We start from the raw sequence: 20,870 nt of genomic DNA, 5'->3' as shown, positions 1-20,870 counted from the left end.
AATATGTCATACTGGTGTAGTGTAAAACTGGTCAAGTCAGTGGATGTGGAGTTGTTTCCAGATCATCAGCAATCTTACACATATCTTTATGCCCATCTCTGATTATTTTCTTACAATAGATTCCTGTAAGTGGGATTTGCGTGTTAGAGTATGAACTTATTTAAAGCTTTAACTGTGCTTAATCTTTTGCTATGGTAGTACTTTCTATGCTCTAATATTTTCCTCTTAGCAGGAGATGGTGGGGCAGGCCTGGAGGTGGGCCCTTCTGATTCCAGTCTTGAGCCCAGCCCCGCTGGGCTCACTGTCTCTTCTCCCTGAGTTGGAAGTGCTGATTAACTTCAGACTCATCGTTGTCTCTAGGGGCTGAGGCGTTTTAGCCCTTATGGCCAGACTGGGCTGGGCTTGGCTGGGAGCAGGGTGGCCTCCGGGCAGGGATTGGTGACCTCAGCCGGCGGAGCTGTGCCCAGTGAGCTCACTGCCTCCAGAAGCCACGGCTGCCTTTCCCAGACCCTGCCTCCCAGCCTGAGCCTGTAGCTCAGAACTGGCTGTCCTGCCTGCAGTGTGGGAGAATAAGCCTGCCCACATGATTTTCTGTTCTCAAGTCTTGTTCTTCATACCCATCCCCCACCGTCAACATCTGGTTCCTCTGGAAAACCTTATAATTATCCGGAGGGAGACAGGACAGCCCCAGACAGCCATGCGTTGTTTTCACCTCTTTCTTTCAGAGTTCTTTCCCCTAAAATGGGGAGAGGGGGAGGCAGGGAGACATGCTAACAATGTGGCTTTTTCTGGAAGCATTTTTTTCCCCTGGATTGTAAACTCATAGAGTCCCTGACCATGCAGCCATGAGGAAGACAGGGTTGCAGCATCTTGGTCCCTGGGTCCCCAGGCAGGGCTAGAAGTGGGTGTTTGAGCCTGAGGTCGTTAGAGTAGGTGGCTATGGGTCCTGCTGCTCTGGGGAAGAGGCCAGAGAAGAAGTGGCCTTGGACTTCCCCTACTAATTCTCAGCTTATGAGCACAACTGAAGCCTCTGAATGAGCGTGGGAGGTCCTGGCCTCCACCTGGAGTCCTGAGATTGCAGGAGGTGTATATCTTGCTTTACAACTAGGGCTTAGAGTCCCCAAACAGCTTCCTTGGGTGCTTCTGTGCTCAGGGGCTCTCCCAGGCTCCAGGCTGTGGTCTTGAGCACCACAATTGGGGAACTCATGCCCTGAGCTCATCGTGGGTCTGAATGGTAGGAGTGCCCTAGTAAGCAGAGCAAGGCCCAGTGTGGTCTCTCAGGGGAACCATGCCGGGCTTGTGCAGCCCCACCTCGATACTGACCTTGGTCAGATGATTCTCCAGTCTCTAATCTTGGTGTGGGGACAGCACCAAACACCTCCAGGACTGTCATCATCACCTTTCTGGATGATAAGGGCCAGTGGTCAGTAATGAGTGGCCAGCTGGGCTCTCTGAGTTGACCACTTCTGTCCCTTGGGCTCTTCAACCTGAGATGTCGGCTAGGAGTCTGTAATTACCCGGCCAGGCTAATAATCCTAGATTAAGGTTTTCCACTGGGTGGTCAGCAAGTCCTCCCTGAGTCCTTTCCTGTGTCCCTGTCAGTTACCCTCACTGTTCTCTTTTCCTTCTGTCTCTATGCCAAGACTCTCAAATTCCCACGTGTTAATTAGTGTGAAGGGGCCTTTCTCTTCAGTTCCAAATGAGCAGCACAGGCAGTTGGTACAGTGAGGAGTGAGAAAGGGGAGATCTCCCTGGACTGGAGCCATCAAGGAGGGCTTCCTGGAGGAAGGGGAAACAGCCTTTGAGGGAATGGGCAGGGAGATTGCACTAGCCAGTGGCCCTCCAGTGGGTGTCTGTCTGGTTCCAGGTGGAATTCTATCCCTGGATCAGGGTAACCTTTTGTTCTCACTCTCTCCTTTGGAAGGCTTTATTGCCAACCTGTCAGTGCAGCGACAGTTCTTTCCCACTGATGAAGATGAAACAGGAGCTGCCAAGGCCTTGATGAGACTTCAGGACACATACAGACTGGACCCAGACACAATTTCCAAAGGGGAGCTTCCAGGTAACTCACCACTCCAGGCAGAGCCTGTCCAGCATGTGTGTCTGCTGTGGCGTATGGACAAGGATGGAGCCACTGCTGACTCATGGTCTCTATGATCAGGCTCACCACGACCTCTGGCTATAGTTCTTTCTTGGGTTTCCAGTTGGTGTCAGTCCTCTATTCCCATGACAGCTGTCTTCCCTCAGCCCCTACCCCACCACCACCCTCCAGTATTAGCCCAGGCCTGTCCTCTCTCAGCTCAGAGAATGCCGAGGTTGCTGCTCAGGACCTCCTTGGTCTCTGTCCCCAGGGTACCACTCAGCTCTGCATCCACACCCACTTCTATTCCCCACCCTCCGATTTCATCTTGCCTAAGACTGATCTCTGGACTCATTGCCGCATGTCCTGTGTGCCCTCAGTTACAGTCTCTGCCCCTGTTCATTCTGTGTCCACCTCTCTGGACTCTTCCCCCTGAGCTCACACACATGCTCTGTTCTTGCTCATCTAACAAACTCCTCCCTCAGGATCCAAGGCCCTTTTGAGTCTCTGCTAATGACTGATCTCTTCTCCCTCCTGGCTAGGCAGCTGCAGAGTCATCCACACTCTTTCTCTACTTCCTTGGTTCCCATGTCCTCCTGAACACACACAAAGTCTGGCGTCTTTCCCCCCCATTGGCCAATCCTGCCCCTGCAAGGTCACCAGTGGCCACTTGGCTGGTAAAGCCAGTAGACAGGTTTCAGGCAGAATGTTCTTTAGCTTTTCAGCAGCATTTGGCACACTGATTGCTCCATTCTTCCTGATAGTCTCCCCTCCTTTGAATTCTGGGGCACTGATCTTGGCTGTTTCTCTTTTGGCTTCTCTCTCTCTCTCTCTCTCTCTCTCTCTCTCTCTCTCTCTCTCTCTCTCTCTCTCTCTCTTTTTTTTTCCTGTACACGGGCCTCTCACTGCTGTGGCCTCTCCCGTTGTGGAGCACAGGCTCCGGATGCGCAGGCTCAGCGGCCATGGCTCACAGGCCCAGCCGCTCCGCGGCATGTGGGATCTTCCCGGACCGGGGCACGAACCTGCATCCCCTGCATCGGCAGGCGGACTCTCAACCACTGCGCCACCACGGAAGCCCTCTCTCATTTTTTTATAGGCCCCTTTTCAATTTGGTTTTCTGCCTCAGTATGTTTATAAGAAGACATGTTGGGGTTTGGTGGCTATTAAAGGCCAATAAACCCAGGGATTCAGTTAGACTCCATTAGACCTTGGATGCCACCTCACCCGTGGGGACCCTGTAGGAGGCACAGCAGAGGGAATCACGGTGAGGGGGAGGGATACACTGTGTTGCCAGCTGGTCAGGGCCTGGAGTCTTGATACTGAGGAGTCCAGTGAGCCAACAGGAAGGAGTGTAGTCTTCTCCTTAATCCTCACTCAGTCAGGTTTTGGACCAAGCCAGGCCATGAGGCAAGAGAGAGAAGGTGGCTTGGGGCACCTGCAGGATCTTTTCACCCTGTAGCTGTGAGAATGGTTGGTGGGAAGAGAGAGCCAGGCATTGACCTTTTACTTTCAGTTAACAGCCCCATGCATATCCTGGAGGGGAAATGAGGGGTGGACAGGAGTTGTTTCCCCAGGATGCCATCCCTACCTGGTGTCTCCCTAAGCACCTTCTCCAAGTGAGCCCAGCTATTTCCATCACTTGAGGTATCACCTGTACATGGATGACATCCAGATCTGTGTTCCCTGTCAAGGCTTGTCTCCTGAGCTTTCAACCAGTGCAGGCAAATGGCTGTGGGACATCTCTACTTGGATGTTCCATGGGCTCCTTAAAATTCACATGTCCCAAACTGAAATCCTCATCCCTTTTTGAACCATCTACTGTCTTTCGTCCTTACGTCAGCAAAAAGCACTCCATCCACTGGCTGCTCTTGATTCTACCTCCCCACAATGTCTTTTGTACTTGGAGGCCCTGACTCCAGGCTCATGGTCACTTCTTTCTTAACTGGATTATTGAAATATTATTCTAACTTAATGTATACCTCCAGGTCACTCCTTAAAATCATCCTCCATGTAGTCTTAAGCACATATCTTTTTACATGAGTTCCTGATCACAATGCTTAACTTTTAGGGCTAAACCAAATTCCTCTTAATGTGTGGTCTTTGTGGTCCTGTGTGGCACCATCTCCCTGGCTTCCTTGTCTGTTGTACTAAGCTTTGCCCCTGCTCAGCTTCTTTGTTCATCCCACAACCTCTGCAGGAATACCTTTACGCCCTTCAGCTGGGTTTTATCACGTGTGATTGCCCTTCAGCCCTCAGCTCTGCTGGCATTCTCCAGGGAGCACTCTCTAGGGAGCAGACTTTCAAGTTGGCTCCTGGGAAGGATGCTGAGTGTCTGGGAGCCATTCTTGACATTCTTGGTATCTTTGAGACATGTTGATAATAGCTACTGATTATTACCACTCTGGGGAATCATAGGAGACATTTTCATATGTCGTCTTGTTGAATTCTTGGCGCAAGTCCTCTAAAACTGATGGTATTATCTCTATTTAGAGATAAGGGATTAAGAATCAGAGGGGCTACGTAACTTGTCCATAGTCACACAGTTGTGGGGTGCCATAGCTAGGCCCACACAGACCCTGTTTTGTCGAGCTCACTCAGCTGTGTTATACTGCCTCCATCAGTGTTCAGTTCCTCTGCCTACAGAGCCAGAGATCTGTGGAGGTATGTGGAGAGTAAACAGGGACTCAAGGACCTCCCCACCCCAATCTGTGGTCTGCCTACTAACTCTGTCTTGTGTTTACTTTCCCCATTTTTCTGTCCCACATTGTCTGTTCCTGAGCCATCATGGCGAGCAACATTGGTCTCTGAAGCAGCCAACACATTGCAGCAGGGGTTTCATCCTGGACATCTTGGACATCAGGCAGCAAGAGCCTGCTCTGAGGCAACTCTTCCATGTCAGCCATGCGTAGGCTGCTCTTAACGGGGTTGTAGGGAAACTCCCTTGCTTTCCAGGGAGAGTCACAGCCTAAACCCTGCATCTCCCCATAGCTTACACACCACATCTCCTTTTTGACTTGAAACTCTCTTCATGGTCACTTTCCAGCGCTGAGCCAACAGCCCATAACCTGTGGTCACAGCACCTGCTGAATTGATCTTCATCAAGGGCCCCACCACCTAGTGGTCAAAGCTGGCACTGCAGTCTTATCTCTTGGTCTCCCTTGGCATCTGTCACATCACTCCTGCTCTTTCTGTTTCTTTCTCAGTGTTATTCACTCTGTCCTTTCTGTATAGGTGGTCTCTGGGGCCCTGGCCTCAGCCACCTTCTCTACTCTTTCCTGACATTGTTTCTGGAAGCGATTATCTTCATCCATGGCTTTACCTGCCACATAAGTTCTGTTTTTTTTTTTTTTTTTTTTTTTTTTTTTTGGTATGCGGGCCTCTCACTGCTGTGGCCTCTCCCGTTGCAGAGCACAGGCTCCGGACGCACAGGCTCAGTGGCCATGGCTCATGGGCCCAGCCGCTCCGTGGCACGTGGGATCTTCCTGGACCGGCACATGAACCTGTGTCCCCTGCATTGGCAGGCGGATTCTCAACCACTGCGCCACCAGGGAAGCCCTGTTTTTTTATATTTAACTTATTTTTCTGACTTCCAGTCTCAAATGGCCAGCTGCCTCATAGACATCTGCCGTGTGGCTCACAGGACCTTTATACTCTCCTGAATACTACTCCTTGGGCTTCCTTGGCTCTTCCGTAACAAAGGACCCTTCCCACTTGGGTAGTCTGAGGTTAGGAGATAGGCTGTGCACCCCACCCCGAGGCAGGGCCAGCCTGGCTGTGCTTTCTGTACTAATGGCCCTTGGAGGTGTGTGGTCTGAAATCCTGGTGGGACTCTGCTGGGATGATGCCCCCCACCCAGGGACCCAGGCTCCCTCGATGGGGGAATCTTTCTCCCTAACCCAGAGGCTCTTTGAATCTGACTATTTGCCTCTCCTGCTGCAGGAACCAAGTACCAGGCAGTGCTGAGTGCAGACGACTGCTTTGGGATGGGCCGCTCGGCCTACAATGAAGGAGACTATTACCACACAGTGCTGTGGATGGAACAGGTGCTGAAGCAGCTCGATGCAGGGGAGGAGGCCACCACATCCAAGGCCCAGGTGCTGGACTATCTGAGCTATGCCGTCTTCCAGTTGGGTGACCTGCACCGTGCCCTGGAGCTCACCCGCCGACTGCTCTCCATTGGTAAGGAGGTTCTAGGGGAAGGTCAGATGCAGAGGGGGAGGTATCAGGGGAACTGGTCACCCTGCTGGCCACTACCTGACTGCTCTCCAGGGACTGAGCCAGTCTGACCTGCCGCCTAGCCACTGACTAATGTTTTGCTGCTTTCAGGTCCAGTCCAGCTGCCAGCTAGTTCTTTACCCACTGTAGTTCTGGCCTTAGCCCTTGCCCAATCACTGATGGATACACTCAGGCCTATGGCACCCGTGGCCCTACACATGGATTCCTAGTCCATTTCTAAATAGGAATCCAGTGCTGCAGTGCATCTGCTGCTATGTAGGATGGAGCCTATACTGCATCAGAAATAGCTCGAGAGGCAAGCTGTATTTCAGGGTTGCTGCAGTGACAGTGACCTGACCTGTTAGAAGCCTGAGGTCTAACTGGTAGACTTGCCATGGCTTTGGTGATTTCAGTTGTCCTGTGGTGTTAGACTGAAGGGGATCAAAAGCACTGTGTCTTTTTTTTTTTTTTTTTCTGTATGCGGGCCTCTCACCGCCGTGCCCTCTCCCGTTGCAGAGCACAGGCTCCGGACTCGCAGGCTCAGCGGCCACGGCTCACAGGCCCAGCCGCTCCACGGCACATGGGATCCCCCCGGACTGGGGCACGAACCCGTGTCCCCCGCATCGGCAGGTGGACTCTCAACCACTGTGCCACCAGGGAAGCCCAGCACTGTGTCATAAGAACCCATTTGTTCTACCTCTTACTAATATATGGAATGTCATAGTCTGAGATTTCACAGACCAGCAAAGACTTCCTTTAGCTGCTCCTTTTCATGGGCTTTGGGTCTGAGACCAGCTAGTGTGAATGTCTGTAAGACGGATGTGGGAAGAGAGCTTTTTGGACTCTGTCGTGTTAGTAAGAGCCTTGTACAGGGAGGCAGGACACCTGGATTCCTCTTCTGAATAACCTAACCTTAATCTCTAACATCTTTGGGCCGCAGTTTGCTCATCTGAGGGGTAGCACAGTAATCCTGCCAAGCTTGCTCCTTCTTGTTGTGAGGCCCACAGAAAAAGCTGTGGGAGTGTCATGTGGCCCTTCTTGCCACCGGTGTTTCAGCCTGCCTTCTAGCTGTGGCCAGCATGTGATGTGGTCACCAGTAGTGGATGTACTCTAGGGGACGGCTGTAACTAGCACACAGCCAAATGAGGAGGAGGAGGCAGAACTCTGGCTTGCTTCTCTGGACCTGTGTCCTTGGGTCTTCCAGGGAGTTCCGGAGGAGAGCCGCATTGGTGGCTAAGCGTCCCCCACGCCTCCCCTCTTGTTCCTCCTTTCTCATCTCTGACCAGAGTAGGGCGAACCTCTGTTGGCCTTTCCTCTACAACCAGCGAACCCTGCTTAGGTGCTGTGGAAGGCAGAATGCTGCGTGCGAGTGAGCTGCTGGGAGAGAAAACCACTTACAGAATAATTTCTCTAAATGACCTAACAGATGTTTGTGGTTTCCTTTTCCTTCTTGTTCTTTGCTTTTTCTAGACCCGAGCCATGAACGAGCTGGAGGGAATCTACACTACTTTGAACGGTTGTTGGAGGAAGAAAGAGAAAATATATTATTGAATCACACAGAAGCTGAGCTAGCACCCCAGGAGGGCATATATGAGAGGCCTGTGGACTACCTGCCTGAGAGGGATATCTACGAGAGCCTCTGTCGTGGGGAAGGTGTCAAACTGGTGAGACACATGGATGGGTCAGGGCCCAGGCTGTGGACCTAGACTTTGGTTCTGGACAGGCAGATCTGAGGAAGATGTTCCTCTGTCTGTAGGTAGTTTTCTCAATTCTTGGTAGCATCTGCTGAGGCTGACATGTGGGTGTGCTCTGAGGTATAGGACAGGAGACTTGTCTTCCCTGAGGTTCCAGGCAGAGTTTCAATCCTCTGAGTTATTACTGAGCTCCCCTCCCCACCCCAACAGGGCAGCTTCTACTTGACTCACTATTCTGAAGAAAGCCATGAGTGTGGATGTGCCTTGGGCCCCCACGGAAGTCATGATCTCTAGCAAAGACAAGGCAGTTGCTAGAGCTTGGTATGGGGTATCACTGGCCTTTGAGAGCCCTGGGACCCTAGTGCTTCCTCAAGGAGGCTCAGGTGTGAGACAATCTCTCAGTCTTCTCCATGCCCATATCTGCTTGGCTCCCATTGGCTCCTCTGTCTAGAAAGACTTCTCCCTGGCCCTAGCCCTCCTGACCTACTCACATCTCTGTGAGAGGGGCCAGGGATTACACCCTGCTACAGGACTTGTCAATATGAGGTATTCTTGGGAGGGAAGAAACATTGCATGATTTGTGGGGTATTATTTCATGCCAGTCAAACTGAGGGGCTTTTGCTTTCTTCTCTGGTGAGGCGGGAGGGAGTGGCTGCTGGCCTTGGGGTATGAGGCCAGTGTCTGCAGCCAACTAGCTTGGGACTGAGGGTTAGGACTCACTCAGTTCAGGGCTTGTTACTCTGTGCTCCCCAGACACCCCGAAGGCAGAAGAGGCTTTTCTGTAGGTACCACCATGGCAACGGGACGCCACAGCTGCTCATCGCCCCTTTCAAAGAGGAGGATGAGTGGGATAGTCCACACATCGTCAGGTACTACGATGTCATGTCTGATGAGGAAATCGAGAGGATCAAGGAAATTGCAAAACCCAAAGTAGGTGTCTCTGCAGTTCCTTCTTGGGCCCCTCCCTCCTGGTACCATGGGGCAGTTTAGTTGCTTATCCGGCTGGCCTTTGCTTATGTCTTGCATGACTCCACTGTCGGGTACTAAGGTACTACAGACTCAATTTGACCTTGAGGGTTCATAGTCCAGTGGGGGAAGAAAATTGAGGGAACCAATGTGGACAGACAAGGGCTGTGATAGAAGGGCACACTGGAAGCAGGGCAAGCCCACAGTGAGAAGTGTCACCTCACCGTGTTGGGGGCTGGTGTGTGGGCTATTTTTTAGGAAGTTAATGCCTTGGGGCACTGCCAAGCTGGGTCCTGTGGGTCTCCTGATTAGGATTGCAAAGAAGTGATTGACTTGGAGGAGCACGAACATCTCTACAGTATTGAATCTTCTCATCCAAGAGCACTCTGTGTCTCTCTGTTTATTCATATTTTTAAAATTTTTCTTCACCTAAGCCCTGCACTTTTCTTGTTAAATTTATTCCTAGGCAGTGTTTTTTTTTTTTGTTATTGTAACTTCACAAAAAACTGTTTCTTTCATCATTATGTTTTTACTGGTTACATTATTAAATTCATTTACTATTGTATACTAAACTATTGATTGTAAAAATATATTTCATAGTAATAGCTAATGTTACTGAGTTGTGAAGTGTGGCAGGCCCTGGTTTTTTTTTTTTTTTTTTTTTTTTTTTTTTTTGTGGTACGCAGGCCTCTCACTGTTGTGGCCTCTCCCGCTGTGGAGCACAGGCTCCGGACGCGCAGGCGCAGTGGCCATGGCTCACGGGCCCAGCCGCTCCGCGGCATGTGGGCTCTTCCCAGACCGGGGCACGAACCCGTATCCCCTGCATCGGCAGGCGGATTCTCAACCACTGCGCCACAAGGGAAGCCCCCTGGTTTTTTTTTTTTTTGATAAATTTATTTTATTTTATTTTTGGCTGCATTGGGTCTTCGTTGCTGTGTGCGGGCTTTCTCTAGTTGTGGTGAGCGGGGGCTACTCTGTTGCGGTGCACAGTCTTCTCATTGCAGTGGCTTCTCTTGCTGCGGAGCATGGGCTCTAGGCACGTGGGCTCAGTAGTTGTGGCACATGGGCTCAGTAGTTGTGGCTCACGGGCTCTAGAGCGCAGGCTCAGTAGTTGTGGCGCATGGGCTTAGTTGCTCCGTGGCATGTGGGATCTTCCCGGACCAGGGCTCAAACCCGTGTCCCCTGCATTGGCAGGCGGATTCTTAACCACTGCACCACGAGGGAAGTCCCGGCAGGCCCTGTTCTAAGTCCTTGACATATGTTAACTGCTATGTCTATTGAGCAGGCTCTGTCATCATCTTCATTTTACCTGCAAGGAAACAGACGTGGTGCAGATCACAGCTACTTGTTGAACTCACTTATTATTCATTTGGTTTTTAGCTAATTATCTTGGGTTGTCCAGATAGTATTAGCATCTGCAAATAAGAAAAATTTTGTTTTCTCCGTCTGAATAGTTATAGTTCTTTTGTTTTTGTTGTCTTATTGAACTTCCCAGAGCTTCTAGAACATTTTTACAGTAGGAATCTTTGTCTTGTTCCTGAATTTCATAGAAATTCTTTTGGTATTTCATTACTGAGTATGCAGTTGGCTGTTGGTTTTGTATATATTCATCATGTTATAAAATTATTCTTCTATTTCTAGTTCATAAAAGATTTTCTCCTTCTTGACATCTTTCAAAGAGAACTACTTTCTGCCATATCCCCATCCTTCTCCTATCACTGGTGATTAGAAGGGAGGATTTAGCTGGAGATCCTCTATTGCTCTGCTCCTAATAGAATTGTAGAGGCCAGGAGGCCCAGCACTCCTGGAGAGATCTAAAATAGGTTCCTATCCTAGGCCCTGGACTGTATCTTGGAACAACCTTGGCTTGAGATACTAGGACATCTATGGCTCAGAGTCAGTTCTTAGTGTCATTGATGTCACTGAGGGAGGGTCTAGCCAGTGTGTGTGGAGAATGGGGACCAGAGACCGCCCCCCAACCCCCCTGCTTCCATTCCCTGGACCAACTCCAGATTCCTCCAGGAAAGAAAACTGCTTTCTTGGCTGTCAGGTGAGAGAGGCACTGTTGTGCCATAACCTCCTGAGAGAGTTCTCCCTTGTCTCTCCGACCAAAGTACTAAAACATCTGTGTGTGTGTGTGTGTGTGTGTGTGTGTGTGTGTGTGTGTGTGTGTGTGTGTGTTCATGTTGGGTGCATGTGTGCACATGGGTGTGGCTGGGCAGTGTGGGCAGGGAGGAGCATGTTGGGAAAACTTGTCTTTGAACAGAAGCCATGTGAAGAGCCAAACATGTTGGCTATTACAAGCTGACCTCTCCTTTCCGGAGCCTGTGAGGGACAGATGCTCTGCTGGCTTTGAAGTAGGGCCCATGAGCTTAACTTGGCCTGTGGGGAACGCCTGGCAGCTGCCTGTGGGTCTCTGGTCTGCTTTCAAAATAGCCCTGTCTATCCCTGGGAGCAGAGCCCCACCTGCCCAGAGCCTCCCTGTGGTTGTCAGGCCAGTGCTGTGGCCCACATGTTTGGATGGGGTCTAGCTGCAGCTGCAGTTGTCATCAGGAAAGAACTGTAGATACGATCTCAGGGAAGCTTTCTGCTCTAGGTGCAGTGCCGTCTTACCAGAATGCGCTGCAGCAGCTCGTGTCCAGGTTGGTTGATCTCACCTCCTGGCCAGTCTTCTAGTCCATCCACCCCCTCCATCCCTTCTACCACCTCTTGCCCTGACCTCTCCCTTACATCCTCACTGGCCTCCTTCTTCCTGCTTTGATGCCTCCTTAGCCAACCCTCCATGATGTCTCCACAGTGATCCTTCTTACATTCAGATTGTGGTGTCCCTCCCCTGCATAAAGCCTTCCCTGCTTCTCATTGGTTGTAGGTTGCATCCAGCCCAACCCCCACTTGTCTCCTCAGCCTATTCTCATCTCTTTGCTCTCAGTTCTAACCCACAGTCATAGTGCCACATCCATTTTCACCTCTGGGCCTCTGCATCGCTGTTATTTCCCCGTTCCTGTAATGTTCTCCCACCTGGCAAACTCCTACTTACCCTTCAAATCTCAGCTAGGTGGTCCCGCCTGTAGGAAACCATTCTTGACCCTGTAGACATTGACCCCACAGACACTGAGCTTCCCCTCTCCCAGCACCTACCATGCTGTGCTGTGATTATCCAGCTAGTTTTCTGCCTTCCCCACTAGACTGAGTTGTATGAGGGCAGGGGCCATGTCTTGGTCACCCAGCAGTGCCAGGCACCTAGTAAGCACTCATTAGGACAGTCCACAGCCAAAGCACTGGGGGCTGGCTCCAGGCAACAGGTCCTTCCTGGGAGGATCACTGTACCAGTCTGTGGAGACTGGGGGGATATGAGGTAGGTGAGGTGGTGTGTGTGTGTGTGTGTGTGTGTGTGTGTGTGTGTGTGTGTGTGTGTGTGTGAGTGTGAGTGAGAGAGAGTATGTGGAGGTGGCTTACAGGCAGCAGTTTACTTATTGCACCTTGTAGATTCCTAGATTCCTTTCCTATTCTATCATCTGACCTTGCAGGCCTCCCAAGGTAGTGAAAACTGTGCATTCTGTTTTTGTTCCTTGCAGCAGTGGGAGGCCAGCGTGGGCTGGTGAAGTAGGAGAGTGTTTGGGTAGGTTTCTGGGCAGAGAAGGCCGCTGAGGTTCAGAAGGACAGTGTAGTTGACCACGTTGAGAGGTGCATGCAAGATTGAGGCTCAGGAATGGCAGCACAGTCTGAATGTGGTAGGAGCAGCCAGGTGCAGGAAGGTGTGGTGGGTGGGCCTGGTGAGAAAGGGGCTGTCCAGGCAGATGGGCAGATGGACAAAGCAGACTCTGTAGGCATAATTCTGCATGGACCTTGGAGGGAGCAGGGGCAGGCAGCAGCCAAACAGGGTAGTGGCCAGGGTCTGATAGAGCAGGAATTTGGAGGCCCCAGACCACTGCCCTGGCCTGCCTTGCAGGATCATGGGGCCTTGGCTAGAGCCACTGACTGCAGAGCTCCTTCTCACACTGGCCTGATTGGCAGATCAGGTCTCAGTCTCTCCAAGAAAATACTCAAGGCAAAGAATGATAAGTCTTCCCTTTCTTCCTGCCTTCCAGCTTACACGAGCCACTGTTCGTGATCCCAAGACAGGTATTCTCACTGTTGCCAGCTACAGAGTTTCCAAAAGGTTAGCAAAGGTGATGGTGGTGGCGGGGTGGCCCAGTTCCTATTGAAGGGAGGGTGGTTTGGCTTGTCCTCCCTGCAGGCACCTCCCCTACATGGAGCACTCACCCTGTGCTACCTGTTAGTGCTGGCCCTGATGCTGGAGAGAGAGTGCAGAACCTCATCTAAACCTGCCTTCCCCACCTTCCTTTCTCTCCCTCTTGTTTTGGCTTAGCTCCTGGCTGGAGGAGGAGGATGACCCTGTTGTGGCTCGGGTGAATCTTCGGATGCAGCACATCACAGGCCTAACAGTAAAGACTGCAGAATTGTTGCAGGTATGGCTGGTTCCTGGGACCCTGGAGTTGGGAAGGGAGTATTTCTAGCTAGATGGTCTTCCAGGGTGCTCAGGGCCAGACATAGGGAGGCTTGCACAATAAACTGTAGGACTGCAGGATGCTATGAGTATGGAGTGACCTCGTGTTGGGAAGCCAGAATTAAGTATGCCCACTGGCATTCAACAATTAGCATTCAACAAATGTCAGCTGAATGTCTTTTGTGTGCCCAAGTATCATACTAGGAGCTAGGGATCATTGGTGGGCATGGCAGGCCCATTTATGTCTTCTTGACTACAGAAGCTGAAATCCTGAGTTGTTTCAGGGACACCTCTAAGTGCTATAAATATCTTCATAGGTCATGGTTCTGAGTCATAGTCAAATGCACTTGGAGGTAAAGTGTTCTGTAATACGTTGGTAGCATTGAGAGGCCTGGACTGGTTGGCCAGTGAAGGTGGAATACTCCTTTCTAAGTACCCCCTTGGGACCCTGGCTTCCTGCTTTTTATTTCAGAGGTGATTGTGAAGAAACATGGTAGCACCACGCTGAAAATTTTGGGTAAATCTCCTACTAATGTGTTGTCTGTTCTGTTGAGTTCAAATCAGTACTGGCTACACTCCCTTCTGAACATCCCAACTTCTGGGTTCTGCTATAAAATGATGACCTGAGACACTGCCAGAGAAATTTCACTGGCATTTTTCTTGAGCCCCCTGGATCTGTCTGTTTGGCCAGAGTTTCCATGTATTTAAGGATATCACACTTTACCTGATCAACCATGGCTCTTCAGTAGAATACTGAACTGAGATCACTTGGAAAAGATTCTCTGAACTTTTGCCTGGACACATCCAAGCAAATCAGCACTCATTTTTCCCCGCATAGCTGTGTCAGCAATCAAGACCAATATTGAAGGTCATCCTTATGAATTTATGTGAAGTCCACCAGAGTTTTTAAAAACATGCTGATTACCTTACCGTCCTGTGAAATTTTAATATAATTTTTTTATTTCAACTCAACTTAGTGTTGAGTTTGTAAGCCTAATTTTTAGGTAAGTTCTGCAGACAAGCACATCAAGAGAGGACTTCTGCCACATTTCCCACTTTCCTCTTATGTGTGAGAACACCACCATTTCAAGAGTGATAGGGGCTCTCCATGCCCTGGGTGCATCCCTGTTGGCGTAGTTGTGATTCATATCTTCCTGGAGCAGCTTTGCTGTTGTTGTTAAGACATCTATCACTGCATATCGGAGCCAGTGTTAGGACTGTTGTGGCCCTTACTGAGGATGATGTTCTTCTTGGTTGCTGATTCTGTACCCTGGACCAAGAGGCTGAAAAGAGTGTACAGGACCTGTGCCCCTGTTGCTCTCCTGGCTGCACCCTCTGAACCCTATCTCACATGCAACCCCAGAAGACAACAGCTTCGTGCTTGGACTGGCTTCTCTGCCACAACTCTGGCTTCATCTTAACTGACATCTTGTCATATTGTAACTCAATTGATGAATGGGATCTGAATGCCACAACTCCAGTGGGGAGGGGCTTTTATGGTCAGGGCTCTTCTGGAATACCTGGACCACAGCTGCCAGGAGGTTGAGACACCATTTTTGTTTGCTTTCATTCTCTAGGAACTGTCTTGGCATTTTCTTTGCCAGCCAGCATTGTTGAAAGCTTTGATTCTACATGGTCTGAGGATAGGAACCTGGGTTTCAGTACCTGTCTCTCTGTGCTCATTCCACAATCCATGTAGTGTGATACATGCCTAGGCACCAGCAATAGCCTTCTCACCAGGGTCCCTACAGGCTTCTGGAAAGGAACTGGTTTTCATGCTATCTGTTGACACTTTCATCTGTAGTTGATGTGTTTGCTATAGATTATTTGGAAGAAAGGGCAAAAGAAGCTTTCTTTTGAATTGGATGAGGGCCTAAGAGTGGAAGAGATGCTACATTGCCAGAATTCTTGAAGATTGAAGACACTTCTGACTAGATGTCTCAGCCTCACCAAATAAGTGATTTCTAACCATTTTTTCCCCTTCATTCTGACCTCAGTATCATAAATACCCACATTTTTCAAAGGACTGATTCTTCTACTTTTTTAACAAATGAATACCTCCTCCCAGGAATCAGTTTTGATGTATAGTTGCTTGTTATTAAAGGTATGGGTCTGTGGCCTGGAGTTTTCCCAGATGGTGATTCTGATGGCTGCACATCCGGAAGTTCCTGTGACACTTGTACTATTTGGGGACAGTATTAAAATAGTATAGGTACAATAGCTTTAGCACCATGATCAAATGTGATTCCCAAAACTGTTAAAAGATGAGCCAGCTGTTAACAATACAGCTTCTTTCATTATCCCCAGGTAGTGAAAGTTTAAGCACTCGATCCAACAAGTGGGAGTGTTGGAAAATGCAGTCATACCCTGCTGCTCCAGCAATAAGCAGCAACTGAATTTTCCTGAGTGCACTGGCAAACTGATCACAGTCATGTTTAAAATTTTCTTCAATTAAAAAAAAATAAATTTATTTATTTATTTTTGGCCTCTTTGGGTCTTCTTTGCTGGGCATGGGCTTTTTCTCTAGTTGCTGCGAGCAGGGACTGCTCTTCATTGCGGTGCGCAGGCTTCTCATTGTGGTGGCTTCTCTTATTGTGGAGCACGGGCTCTAGGTGCGCAGGCTCAGTAGTTGTGGTGCATGGGCTTAGTTGCTCCACAACATGTGGGATCTTCCCCGACCAGGGCTCAAACCCGTGGCCCCTGCATTGGCAGGCGGATTCTTAACCACTGCGCCACCAGGGAAGCCCCTGGTGTGGGAATCTTGAAGTCTAAAGCAGTATATGACAGCATATTTTCTCACTGATTCTGACTCTTCATATCAACATTTTTATTGTTTTGGACACTGAAAAATCATGCTGCTGAAAATCCACATTTCATCACATGCAATAAATACTGTTTTCTACTCCAAGTGGAGGATTTTCTCTCCTGTAAAGCTCACCCTTCCTCTCTCTCTCTCATGTCCATGGGTCGTCATTATTGCCAGTTTTGCAGCATCTTTCACCTGTTAGAATCGCCAAAACAGATATACAAAATCAATTTTCTGAGGACTAACAGTTGAACTCCAAAGGTGTGTATGATTTCATTAAGATACAGTAGCCAAGTGTTCCCAGATGGACATTGGTGGTACCATTTGGTACATCAGCTTTCATATCAGATTCTGTATTTTGTCTTGAACTTCATCTCTCATCTAGCTACTGAAGCTAAAATAACCGTTGTGATTTAGGACTTATATTATGGTGATAAACTGTTCATAAAGGCATTTATGATTTCTAATCTAATTAGTGACACCTGAGGTAGCTCAGGCCCTATTCCAGGTCCAGGCTTCCACGGGGGGCACTGAGGTAGAGCAGCAGTTTTGGTCCTCCTGCAGCCAGCCACCCATTCCCTGCTGCTTCACTTGGATTCAGAATTACTCTGTGCAGTGTACCACTGTGAGATGGAGTGGGATTTGTTTGTCCTATTCAGCCTGACCAAGAAGAACTACTGGGGCATGGTGACAGAGGTGGCAGGAGCACTGCCAGGCACTGAGTAGCTTCCAGACTAGCATTAAAAAAACCCCAATCCTGAGTTTGTTGTTGGCATTCTTCTGTATTACCATCTCATTATCTTCCAAATAATCAGGGCCCAGGCCAGGGCCTGCCTCAAGGAGGGCTCCCTCTGCCGCTGTCCAAGTGTCCCTGCAGGGCTGGAGCTACTCCACAGTGGCCATCTGCAGCTTGCCCATCTTTTCCTTTTTGGGAAACTACATTTGTGCTGCACCCTTCCTCTTGGACACAGCTGTAGACCTGTTTGCAGCATTTGTTCTGCCCATACTGGCAGGGGATAGTTACCTACCTTTGAGAGGCTGCTCCTGGGGATCTGGTTGTTACCTAAGGAGATAGGCTGCTTCAGGGTGGTTCATGCTGCTAACAAAGTCCAATGCTGTTATTTCCCACCAGGTTGCTAATTATGGAATGGGAGGACAGTACGAGCCACACTTTGACTTCTCTAGGGTAAGGCCCAAATCACAGGTGCTTTCAAGGGCTCTGCTGTAGCTGGTTTGAGAAGGCTGGAGCTTTTAGGAGCACTGTAGCCTTCACATCAGGCCCCCCTGCCTCACCAGGGCCCCCTCTTTGTTGCTGGAGAAGCCCAAGTCCAGAGCCAAGTGCAGCCCGCTGTTTCCCCTGTGAGGTCAGGAGTGGTCCCCCTGGCCCAAGCCTGCCATTCTTTGCCCTGACTCTAAAGAAGAGGACCTCACTAGGTCTCTGTGAAAGCTGTTCCTGCCCCCTCTCCCACATGCCTGGCCAGGGTTTCCTTTGCAGCCTTGGCCCCTAGTCCAGGCCAATATATGGAACACATACTTAGTACCTTTCCTTGACCTTTTTGGCCCCAGTCCTGTGGGTGGCGGGTGAAGTCAGTTGCAAACTCGGGTGAAAGTTGTTGTCTATTGCAGCGACCTTTTGACAGCGGCCTCAAAACGGAGGGAAATAGGTTAGCGACGTTTCTTAACTATGTAAGTATTGGGTACAGGCCCCCTGTTTACTCTCACTTAATTTTATAGAAGGATGAGCAAGATGCTTTCAAGCGTTTAGGGACGGGGAATCGTGTGGCCACCTTCTTAAACTACGTGAGTATGACGTGTGCAGTGTATGGGCCTTAAGGGGAGCCTGGGTCCAGAGTGCTCTCTTATATCCACTCCTGTCAGAGCTGATACCACCAGCTGTTGCTCGATGGCTGGGCCCTTCTGGCCCTCAGCACCCTTCTTGGCTGGAGTAGAGAGTTGCTCTTTGTTCCCATTTGTGTGCTTCCCCCAACCCCTGTGACCTTTACATCCCTGGCTCCTATTTGATGGCCCAGAGCTAGTCTGGACTTTTGGGATGTGTGTCCTGGAGGGTTCCCTGCTTGGCAGCAGAGTGAGGAGGTAGCTTGGAAGTGCTCTTAGATGAAGCTACCTTCGTTTCCCCAGAGCTCAGTGGCCTGCCTGCCTGCCACCTGCTGCCTGTACTCCAGCCACAGGCTGTTGGGTTTACCTCTCACACAAGGAACAGTTTCCTCTCCCCTCTGCTGGGAGAGCCAGGTCTAGAGAGGCATAGAAGCTGTCAAGTAGCTTAGAGACAGAAGCCTGTGTCCACTTTTCCCTTTGGTGTCTCGTTTAAGTTTTTATCATGTGGTTATGTTCTGGGGACTGCTGTGAACATGCTGGTGAGCAGGACATTTGTGGTCTCTCTTGGGCTTACGGTCCTAATATGAAAGACTTACTTTTTAACATAGGAGAAGTAATTGTTTAGTTAACCATAGTGATAAGTGCTTTGAAGAAGTAGTGCAGAGTTGGGGTTCAGAGAAGGCCTACCTTGGGAAGTAACATGTCAGTTGAGACTTGAAGATTGAGTGGAAATTAGTTGGTGGAACATGATTTCTGGTAGAGAAGAGAATGTGTGGAGACCTGGAAGAGAGAAGGAGATTGGGATGTTGGAAAAAGAGAAAAAGGGTTGTGGCTCTCAGAGATAGTGCATTAATCTGGGGTGGCTAGAGGGAGAGGCTGGTGAAACTGCCAGGACCTTCAGGTTCTGGAAAAGAGCCTGGATTTGATCCCCACTCTGGTGGGAAGCCATCAGGGGTTTTCATCTTATTCATTTACCATACATCTATTGGGTGGCTTTCAGTCTGTCTGGTATGTGTCCTGTGGAAATATTTTAGCTCCACGTTTAATTACATTACAGGCAAAACACTTGAAGTAAGAGACAGATGAGAAAGAAGTGGCACTTTGGGCATGAGCTGAGGCACGCTCTGTGGGCGTGAGTGCAGCCTTGCTACTGTGGATATTGTGTTCCATTTAGTTTGAGGTTTTACTGTGGGAGAAAGCAGGCCCTCTGGAGACACAGTGCCCTAGCTGGCCCTGGGGAAGGTAGCTGTTCTGGGAAGGTGAGGGTCTGACTAGAGCTGCACGTTACTCAAGCCAGAGAAACAGAATCCAGAGTTGGGACCACAGATGGTGTTAGAAGCTGCAGGGAGCTCCTGGTCAGGGCAGCTCACAGGGCACAGTGACTTAGGCAGGCCAGCCTGGATGAGGATAAAGGGGGTGGGGGTCAGTCAGGCATTTTCCCAGAACAGACTCAGATTTTTCCCACTTGAGGACAGCCAGGATATGGGTATCCTGCAGGCCTACATCTCTCCATGGCATGGAGACTGTCCTGATGAACCACACAGATTAAGCAGGGTTTAGGGAGGGGCAGGGTGTGGGAAGAGCCTTTCTTGGCCAAAGGGCTGGTGGTGGAGTTGCTCATGCTCAGAGGAGGGTGACCCGCATACTTTGTCATGTCCTTGGTGGCTCAGTTGCTCTGAGAGCATTGAGTAGAAGGGCCAAGCTCCATGCCTTGTATTCCCAGATGAGCGATGTGGAAGCTGGTGGTGCCACTGTCTTTCCTGATCTGGGGGCTGCACTTTGGCCTAAGAAGGTAAGTTCTGGTTCTTTTTTTTTTTTTTTGCGGTATGCACGCCTCACTGTTGTGGCCTCTCCCGTTGTGGAGCACAGGCTCTGGACGCGCAGGCCCAGCGGCCATGGCTCACTGGCTTAGTTGCTCCGCGGCATGTGGGATCTTCCCGGACCAGGGCACGAACCCACGTCTCCTGCATCGGCAGGCGGACTCTGAACCACTGCGCCACCAGGGAAGCCCAAGTTCTGGTTCTTGTGGGTCAAAAGTTGAAGTGCAGGACTCAGACCTCATCCATGTCTCCTAGTCCCATTCTCTGGCCGGCTTGACTGTCACTTTGAGGGGCCTTAGCCCCTTCCTGTCTGAACCCTGACCTGTGGTCTCAGCTTCCATCTGGGGAGATGGGATGGAGAGGGAAGTCCCTTCAGGGCCAGGTGGGATTCCAAACATCCACGCTACTGTGAAGGGTAGGTGCTTTCTGGGGAGCTTCTCTATACTGGAGTCCCAAAGCCCTGTGCCCCTGGACATGGGAAAGTGAGGGTGTTTCTGCTCAGGGAGGGCTCTTTGGTACTCGGGGTTAGATCCTTGAGCCCAATATCTAAGGGTGTTGTATGACAGGCCTTCTCTTTCCAGGGCACGGCTGTATTCTGGTACAACCTTCTGCGGAGCGGGGAAGGTGACTACAGAACGAGACATGCTGCCTGCCCCGTGCTTGTGGGCTGCAAGTGGGGTGAGTGGCTTAAGGTGTGGTGTTGGCATCTGGGCTCTAGTGGTCAGCCTGAGACTGAGCTAGGAGACAGTTGCTGCTAAATTTTCACAAAGCCAAGATTGTCTCCCTTTTTGCGATTTTTTTTTTTTCTTGCTAACTGGTAGTCCCACCCATCCATGTTTCTGTCCACTCAGCTAGTTATGTGCCAAGACAGCTGGTTGGGAACACTCTCAGAGATGCCTAGAGAGCTAAGGAATCCCCAAGGAAGAATAGCTACATAAGCATCGTA

The 20,870-nt window shown here is 50.1% G+C and overlaps 1 protein-coding gene across 35 annotated transcripts in view; it reads left to right on the top strand.

Moving 5' to 3' along the window:
* P4HA2 (prolyl 4-hydroxylase subunit alpha 2) overlaps positions 1–20,870 on the top strand; it is a 41,627-nt gene that overhangs the window by 11,060 nt on the left and 9,697 nt on the right. For 17 of the 35 annotated variants that reach the window (XM_059061826.2, XM_067031566.1, XM_067031560.1 and 14 more), the window contains 10 exons: positions 1,925–2,062; positions 6,020–6,259; positions 7,766–7,959; positions 8,743–8,919; positions 13,044–13,114; positions 13,325–13,424; positions 17,401–17,454; positions 18,003–18,068; positions 19,828–19,896; positions 20,506–20,602. In XM_059061826.2, the coding sequence (XP_058917809.1) occupies positions 1,925–2,062; positions 6,020–6,259; positions 7,766–7,959; positions 8,743–8,919; positions 13,044–13,114; positions 13,325–13,424; positions 17,401–17,454; positions 18,003–18,068; positions 19,828–19,896; positions 20,506–20,602 (1,206 nt within the window). Of the gene's footprint in view, positions 1–1,924; positions 2,063–6,019; positions 6,260–7,765; positions 7,960–8,742; positions 8,920–13,043; positions 13,115–13,324; positions 13,425–17,400; positions 17,455–17,894; positions 17,955–18,002; positions 18,069–19,827; positions 19,897–20,505; positions 20,603–20,870 lie in introns of all 35 variants that reach the window. The other 18 variants (XM_067031570.1, XM_067031573.1, XM_067031575.1 and 15 more) reach the window with 4 other exon arrangements.

The sequence above is a fragment of the Kogia breviceps genome, chromosome 4, assembly GCF_026419965.1.
Source record: "Kogia breviceps isolate mKogBre1 chromosome 4, mKogBre1 haplotype 1, whole genome shotgun sequence".
In the NCBI taxonomy this organism is placed as follows: domain Eukaryota; kingdom Metazoa; phylum Chordata; class Mammalia; order Artiodactyla; family Physeteridae; genus Kogia; species Kogia breviceps.
Note: the sequence above shows the minus strand (reverse complement) of the source record. Positions and strands in the feature narration are given on the sequence as shown.